General features: G+C 26.7%; 1 protein-coding gene across 2 annotated transcripts; it reads right to left on the bottom strand.

Moving 5' to 3' along the window:
* Positions 1 to 5,534: 5,534 nt before the first annotated feature.
* Positions 5,535 to 8,512, bottom strand: LOC132922759 (protein numb homolog). 2 transcript variants are annotated; one of them, XM_060986446.1, is made up of 5 exons: positions 8,245 to 8,512; positions 7,290 to 7,468; positions 7,009 to 7,170; positions 6,094 to 6,234; positions 5,535 to 6,015 (listed from the first exon to the last, which is right to left on the bottom strand). In XM_060986446.1, the coding sequence occupies exons 2-5, from the start codon at positions 7,398 to 7,400 to the stop codon at positions 5,905 to 5,907; spliced, it is 525 nt and encodes a 174-aa protein (XP_060842429.1). In that variant the 5' UTR covers positions 7,401 to 7,468; positions 8,245 to 8,512; the 3' UTR covers positions 5,535 to 5,904. The 2 variants fall into 2 exon arrangements, with proteins under 2 accessions (XP_060842429.1, XP_060842430.1); XM_060986447.1 differs by having other exon boundaries at positions 7,290 to 7,450.

Here is an 8,512-nt window from a genome sequence, read left to right as displayed (position 1 = left end):
CATTGTGTACGTATAGTATAACATGTACAAAAAACGTTTTTGTCCCTACAAATAATGTTTTAAATAATAACAAAATATATAATATCGTAAATATACATAATTTCAAAATATTTTGAAAAAATACTATTTGTAAGAAATACTTTCATAAGAATTTAATTAAAGTTTTAATTATCTAAGATAATTCGTTTTTGAACTATAACAGAATATAAAAATTATTTGAGAAAAAATATTTATTTTTAGGGTGGGTGTATAATAAACATTTAATAAGTTATAGGTATGATACTGAACTTCAAATAGTCATAAAAAATAATGTGACTTTCCAGTAAACATATTATTTTTGTTTAAGGTTAAAAAAAACTAATGAGAATTCCAATATAATATTTTTAAATTGTAAATATAAAAAGAAAATATTTATATGAATATCTAACGAAAAAATTAATTTGAACATTTTATAGATTTAGCCGAATACAATCAAAATTTTAATTTTAAACGTTTATAAAATATACCATGACTATACATTTTTTATTACAGTAAATTAGTGAACGATTGATGAAGAAGCCTGTACTAAATTTTAAATCATATTTGCATATCTATAATATTTTTCGGCTTAGTAAAAAAAAATTAATTGTTATAAATAATGAAAATGCTTTTAAAATTATACAATTTACCTATAGAGAAATCATAATGTAGATAATTGGTAAATTTTTCAAAATTCTATAATTAGCATTTTTTAATTAAAATTAAATTAATAAATTAATTTTGTCGATATTATACAAGTATATACGTATAATAATATATTTGTTTTTTTGTGTTTTCGATATTATGACAAGATTCGAAAATTTTTATTTTACTATTAACCACCCAAAGTACTAAATAGATCATATCCAAGGTATACTTGACGACTTAATTTTATTCTTGGCTATTTTATACATTGGACCAGTGGTCAACCTTTTTGGACTCTTGGGCCACATTCACAAACTAAAAACTGTTTGCGGGCAAGAAAAGAATAAAAATTTAATATACTTAAATTATTTACTATGCAAAAAAATATTGTTTAGAACATTATATTAAAAAAAAAATTCGTCGTTTTAGAATTTAAAGCGGGCCGTAGACAATAGCTCACTGGTTGCCGGCCATTGCATTGGACAATTGGTAATAAAATATAAGTCTGTCATCCAAGTATAGCAGCTTGTACAGTCAATAAATATTTATTTTAAGTATAAAAGATAAATTTAATATTCCATAATTATAGGAAAATTAACTTACGTAAGTATTCTTCGACGCTGTTCGGCGAAATCGAGCTGTACCACATTTACAGTTCAAACGTGCACCATCACCGCCGAAGAAACAGCTAGCTCTTATTTCTTCATTCGTCTTCTTTGCGCTTCAGAATGAAATTATTAAAATACTCTATAAAAATGAGAGCACTTTTAATACACTAAAGGCTGTTCTTTAAAGACTGTTCAATAAAACTATTATTAGATCATATGTTTTTTTTTTACAGAACTCTCTGTGATATTATAGGATTTATTTTTATATCTCAGCTGTCTTGCATACGAAACTTTTGGTATTTAATTAATTTCATACGTAAAACCATAATGATTGTATATCTTGAATTTTTTTTTTATTTATAATTTTGTTATTTCAATAGTTTTTTGGTAAAATTTTTCATCAAAAAATAAAACCATATAAATATGGTAATATTTCCAGCTTTTTTGTTTTTCCGATATTATGGCGAGATCTGAATTTTTTTTATTTTATTTTACTATTTACCAACCAAAGTAGAAAGTACCAAATAGATCATATTTGCTACAAGAATTCATGGTAGACAGAAAATAAACTACATAATTGTAAAATCATTATACATTTTTCGCTACATATCCAGAATCTAAATTCTAAGGTGTACTTATAACGACATTATTTTATTCTTGGCAATTTCATCATTAATGCATGATCGGTAACCTTTTGGAACTCTCAGGCCACATTCACAAATTAAAAACTGTTTGCAGACCAGATAAAAATGAAAATTTTATATCCTTAAATTATTTACTATGGAAAAAAGTATTGTCTAGAACTTTAAAATAATAAAATATAAATAAAAAAAAAATTTCAGTGTTTTAGAATTTTAAACGGGTCGTATAATAACCCGCCGGTTGCTGACCACTTCATTGGACTGGACGATCGAAAATAAAATATAGATCTGTCATCGGGGACCGGGGTAACAGCTTGTAGAAGTCAATAAACATTTATGTTATGTATAAATAGTAAATTTATTACTACCCCCAAAATTATAGGACAATTAACCTACGTAAGTATCTTTCGACGCTTTTCGGTGAAATCAAGCTGTGCCATATTAAAGTTCAAACGTGCACCGTCACTGAAGAAACAGCTATAGTTTATTTCTTCATTCGTCTTCTTTACGCTTCGGAATGGAATTATTGAAATATTTTATGAAAATGAGAGTACTTGTCATGTACTGAAGGCTGTTGTTTGACGACTGTTCAATAAAATATTAGAATGGTTAATCGTCTCCTACAAATGACGACGATTGATGTTTGCCATGGATGATAAATATTATAATAATATGATAGATCATATGTTTTTTTTATAGAACTCTTTGTGATATTATAGGATTTATTTTTATATTTCAGCTGTCTTGCATACAAAACTTTTGGTATCTAATTAATTTCATACGTAAAACCATAATAATTATATATCCTGAATTTTTTTTTAAATTATAATTTTATTATTTCAATAGTTGTTTTGTAAAATTTCCCACCAACAAATAAGACCATTTTCAACCTTTTCTTTTATTTGTGTATATCAGCAATAAACACTTTTTCTGTACGGCTGTACCTATTTATTGGGTACATTGTATTGCTAAAATAGCAATACAATATTTGTAGTCTGTCAGTCTGTGTACATACAGACTACAAATTATCATAGACCTTATACTCAGTATATCAATTTAAAGTATCTTTAAATTTAACTCCAGAAATATTATACATCTACAGCCCTGGATCACATCATCTAACTATAAATCAATTTATGTTAATACATTTTAAATTATCACATATCTTCCTAATGATGAAAAATCAAACTAAAACCATTGTTACAGTTTTACGAAATATTTACAATATGTCAGTATATAATATATTACTAATTATCAGCTAGGGCTCGAATTTTATAGCATTTCCTATAATTATTAAAGGATACAGATAAAAATAGCAGAGTGAGCTATTAATTTGTTTTATGCATCAGGGACACTAAATATGAAATTGTATAATGCTACTTTTTGCATGTTTTATGTTTCTAATGCTATGTTTTGCTAATTTGTATAATATAACGTTTTATTTTGTATTTTCATAAATCTAGTTTAAATGTGGTATGAAAATTATAAAAATGTTGTAATTTATTTTAATTATTTTTTTTTTTTTTAATACATACCTATAAAAAATACCCATATTTTCGTTCATATTAAAGTCTATTTTTAAATAGTCTGGCGTATTGGCCTATCGAACAGTAATTAAAAATGTAAATAAACAGTAGTTTTTAATTAATTATAAATGTACCTATTAATTCATAAATAATCTTTAGTTAATAAATATACATTTTTTTAATTATGAATTGAATACATTTTTATTTTTGCTATTTTCGTGTTTTTAGGGCATACCTATTATAGCGCTTTTTAAAGATTTTTTAGGTCATATTATAGCACATATTTCATTTATTTTTAGTTCAATAAAATCCGAGCTTTTGCTAATTATTAATTAGGTAATACATAAAATATAATATGATGTGTAGGTGCATATAGAATAACAAAATACTCAAAATAGTAGATACATACCTAATTTTTTTAATAATTAGAAGAATACTGAACAGCACAAAATATTATTAGAGTATTATAAGACGCATATATCAAAGGATAAGTGTTCTTTTTGTACGAATAGTTAAAATATGAATACTTTTGAATGACGACATTAACTGATTATAAATAGGTATAAATATTTTAAATGGATATGATTATAATAAATAAGCATAACCCAATTGATTCTAATATTCTAATTTAAAAACAGTTAATAATTACTTACTTATGGCACTTATACTATTTTACACTATTATGACACATTTTTATTTTATTTGTTCTTTCGAGAAATAGTAAGTAGGTACCTCTTAATATTTATTTTTATAAATATTCACTATTAATATACAGTCAAATTAATAATATTCATGGGGTTTTGAAATCAGCCACGGAGATCACAACATCATTTAAATATGAACGGCATCGAAGATGGATAGCATTAAACCAAACCAATAATTTTAAAATTGTTTAACTTAAGAAAGATATTGCTGGTAAATTTTCAATTTTTTTTTTTTTTTTGGTCCCGTCAAAATAAATTATCTAGATAGATACTCGTAGATAATTAGCATTTTATCTAGATAAAAATGTAAATAAAATAATTGAAAATTATATAGATAAGATGAGGTGGACTTTCCTCTCACAAAACCACTTTGATAGTCTCCTATTAAATCTTTTGAATATACCTCTAATCTTCGTAATAATGCCAGGGATAGGATTTTGTCTTTTGAGTCTAAAAGCGCAATTCCCCGGTAATTGCTTGTGTCCATAGGATCACCTTTTTTGTATATGGGACAGATAACGGCTGTTTTCCAATCTTCAGATATTCGGTTAGTATTCCATATTTCTTTTAGTAGCCCGTGAATTTTGGTTACAAGTTGTTGAGTACCAATCTTTAATAGCTCAGAATTTATATTATCTTCACCGGGGGCTTTGTTGTTTTTCATTGTCGCGATTATATCCTTTACCTCCTCGCGGTTAGGTCCCTCTACAAGAGGTTGTGCCGTATGATAGATCAGATTTACACTTTCTTCCCTAGCTCCTTAATCGACATTTAAGATGTTTTTAAAATGCGCTTGAAACTTCTGGATGATGCCTTCTTCATTCGTTATCAAGTTTCCATCGTTGTCCTTGACCATACGAGTTTGAGCCTTAAATCCTTCCTTTATCGATCTGCATTTTTTGAAAAACAACCTTGGGTTGAGCCTATGTTCTTCTATTTTTTGAATAAGTGTTTTTTCCTTTCCTTAAATGAATCTCCTCTTTGTACTCGCCATGTGGAAAGAGCTATCTGCGACTTCACTCAAATACCCATTTACTAGACTCAACACCAACACTCTCCCTAAATATGCCTCTGGCTATGGTCATGCGTAAATACGTAATAAATTATGAAATAGAAAAATTCAGTGTAATATTTTGTATTCTTAAACAATAAAAATATTCTTTTAAGTACCTATTTCCAATATATTAATTGTGTTCTTAATTAATATTAATTTATAAATAAATCAATATTAAACCTATTTCTTCTTCCTTTGTTCATAGGTATGTGGTAAGCCTGCAGTTGAATTAGAGTAAGTTAATTTATCATATAATAAAATCCTCATAAATATATGTAATTACAATAATTACATGCATGTGCATTATACATACACATACATAAGAAGAGTAAACTAGATTGTACCCGTAATATTTATTAACAATAAATAATATTATACATAAATAATGAATTATATATGATTTAAAAAAAAGATAAATAAATATATATATTATGCACTCTCTTTATTTTTACATCACTAGATGTACCTTGCTGATTTGCTGCCCATTCAGACATTGTTTGCTCACACTACAGCTGCTATGATCCTAGTTCAGTAAATTAGGCAATACCATAATTTTAATTATTATTTGTTACATAAAACTATTAAATGATTAAAACATAGGTACAAGACAATAATTACAACACTGCAATTTTAATACATTTTTAAAAATGTATTTATATGTATATTACAACACATTTAGATGTTGTGTACATGTACACTTTAGTTTATTTAACCTATAGATCTGGTACTAGTTGTATTTGTTGCAATTCCTTCTCGTATGGTTTTTCGCCTCAGACATACTCGAAATGCAAATCCCACTGCTCTGCACACTCGGTCGTTCTATTTAGAATTTTAAGTCAAATTTATAATAAAATTATTTATAGTATATACTGGTATAAAAATAGAGAAAATACATACTGAAAATTCTGTAACAATAATCATGTGACACAGCCATCGGTTATTGTAAGAGTCTCTGCTAGTATAGAATAACTGGTCTGAAAAGTCTGTGGTCGATGAACAAAATATTATATTTTCAATAGTTTGAGCCAGAATTAAATTCTAAAACAAATAAATCTTCTTATTTAAAATTTGATCATTAATCGACACTGAAAATGTTGATTAAATAGGAAAACACAATAAATATAATACAATAGATTTAGATTTAGAGTATGTAACAATATTCTTCTTTAAGTTTCTATAGTTAAATTTTTTTACATAATAGACACATGTTATAATCTTATATTAACTATATTATTAAACTAATTATTAACTATTTATTCATTATTTAAATGTATAACCATAGGTGGATTAGCTTATCACAGTCGAACAGTTAACCAAAAATAAATTCTAAGCCACCAAAAAATGTGTTTGTCTAGTAAAAAAATTCTAAACATTTTATTCATCTATTAGTAGTTTTAGTAGTTGGTATTCAATAAAAATTAAATAAGAACCACATGTTTAAAATTTTGTTGCTATAATTTATAGAAATATTATATCAGATTATTATTAACTAATACTTAACTTTACTGCTTACTCACCAGGATTTAGGTAGTAGGTACTCATTTCACATTGATGTTTTATGTATTATATTGTTTATTAGCAGATTAGCACAAAAGTTAATGTTCACGAACAAAAATATTCAAAACATTAACAGGGGAGTATGCCTTTTAGTAAATAATTTTGTAAATATTTGCTTATTCAAATGAAAAATATACTTTAAAAACTCAAGTTTCCCCTAACTTTGACTAAATCTCCACCTATGCTTATGATTATTCTTATTTATCGATCAACTGCTAAGTTTATATATATGATATTATTACAGAAATATATAACCTTTGATCTTTTGTCAACAATTCTTAACTCATATCCTGTTATCCATAGAATAGCAGGATTAGTGTCACAAATACCACTTTTGTATTCCTGATATAGTTTAGCGAATGATTCACGACATACTTTTGAATTTGTGGGTTCCGATACTTCAACGTATCCCAAATACTAGAAAATAACAGGTAAAAATGAGTTTTTTTTCATATTTTCATTATCTTATACACCTAATAAATACATAATATCTAATTTTTAATAAGTACCTATTTAATAATGTGATTATTACTTACGTTAATGTTAAAAGAACAATTTCCATCCAGTATACCAATTTCGTCTTGGGGCCATCGATTAATCGTATCATTTACGACACGCTCACAATTTCTTCTGCTATAATTTGTCATTTTGTAGTTTGCACAATAAACTGTAGACTATAACAAGTCAGAAGTGGCGGCTATACAAACGAACGGCACTGAATTAAATTAAAAATATTAATTATTATTTTTATTAATCTCAGCACTCCATAGGGTAACCATCATAATATTGCCATAATATAACTATATATAAGGCATATTATGATAAGATTAAGATACATGAGACGTCTAGAACGTAGGTAGAATATGAAATGTTTCGAAAATCTACAACACATTAATACTTTCTTAATAAGAAGTTCTTATTAGTTATTATATGTACGTAGTAGGTAGGTACCTAACTGCTGTATAGGCCAAATGTGTGTAGCGTAGGTATGGGCGAATGATTGGAAATCCCAGTAATTCATATAATTATAATATTATATTAATACATGAATAGTTACATCATTTTGCCACAATATTTAACTTTTATTTAATATGGCTGTTATTTTATGTATGCAGCATGAGTCAGGGTTGTATATACGATCGTAAAATGTATTTAAACTTTTTAAAAATCGTACCTAAAGTTATTATTTACAAATGTACAGTTATAACTAAATAGGTAATATAATTTTTGAAATACTACTGAATAAGTCACTGGTCCACTGGACATCACACGATGTACCTATTATTATAGTGGCGATAGTAGGTTCTACTGGTTCTATTTTTTTATAGTGGTCTTACTCATTATAATTTACATTATAGTAATGTGGATATAATATATACATATACCTAGTAACTACCTAAGCCTGGGCAGATGTATATTTTGACACCGGAACAATATTTTACATTTACTATAGAGTTTTACAAATTACAAATTATAAATTGTTTTATTTACTTTTCTATGGATTTGTATTCCTGTCAATTACAGCGATCGACTTGTGGTATTGATCGGATGATTCGGATGACGTCGTTCAACGAAGTGTACTGGCAAAATAAAAGTAGGTACCTAACTACACCAACGACTAAATGTGGATAGCGATTAGCGATAAAAGTCTCATCGATAAACAGACGAATTCAGAAATGATGATTCGTACAAACGAATGAATGTAATCCGTCAAGTAAGTAGTGGTCACTACCTTTGACGTTGACTGAGATCGTGAAAA

Source organism: Rhopalosiphum padi, chromosome 2 (assembly GCF_020882245.1).
Source record: "Rhopalosiphum padi isolate XX-2018 chromosome 2, ASM2088224v1, whole genome shotgun sequence".
NCBI lineage: Eukaryota > Metazoa > Arthropoda > Insecta > Hemiptera > Aphididae > Rhopalosiphum > Rhopalosiphum padi.
Note: the sequence above shows the minus strand (reverse complement) of the source record. Positions and strands in the feature narration are given on the sequence as shown.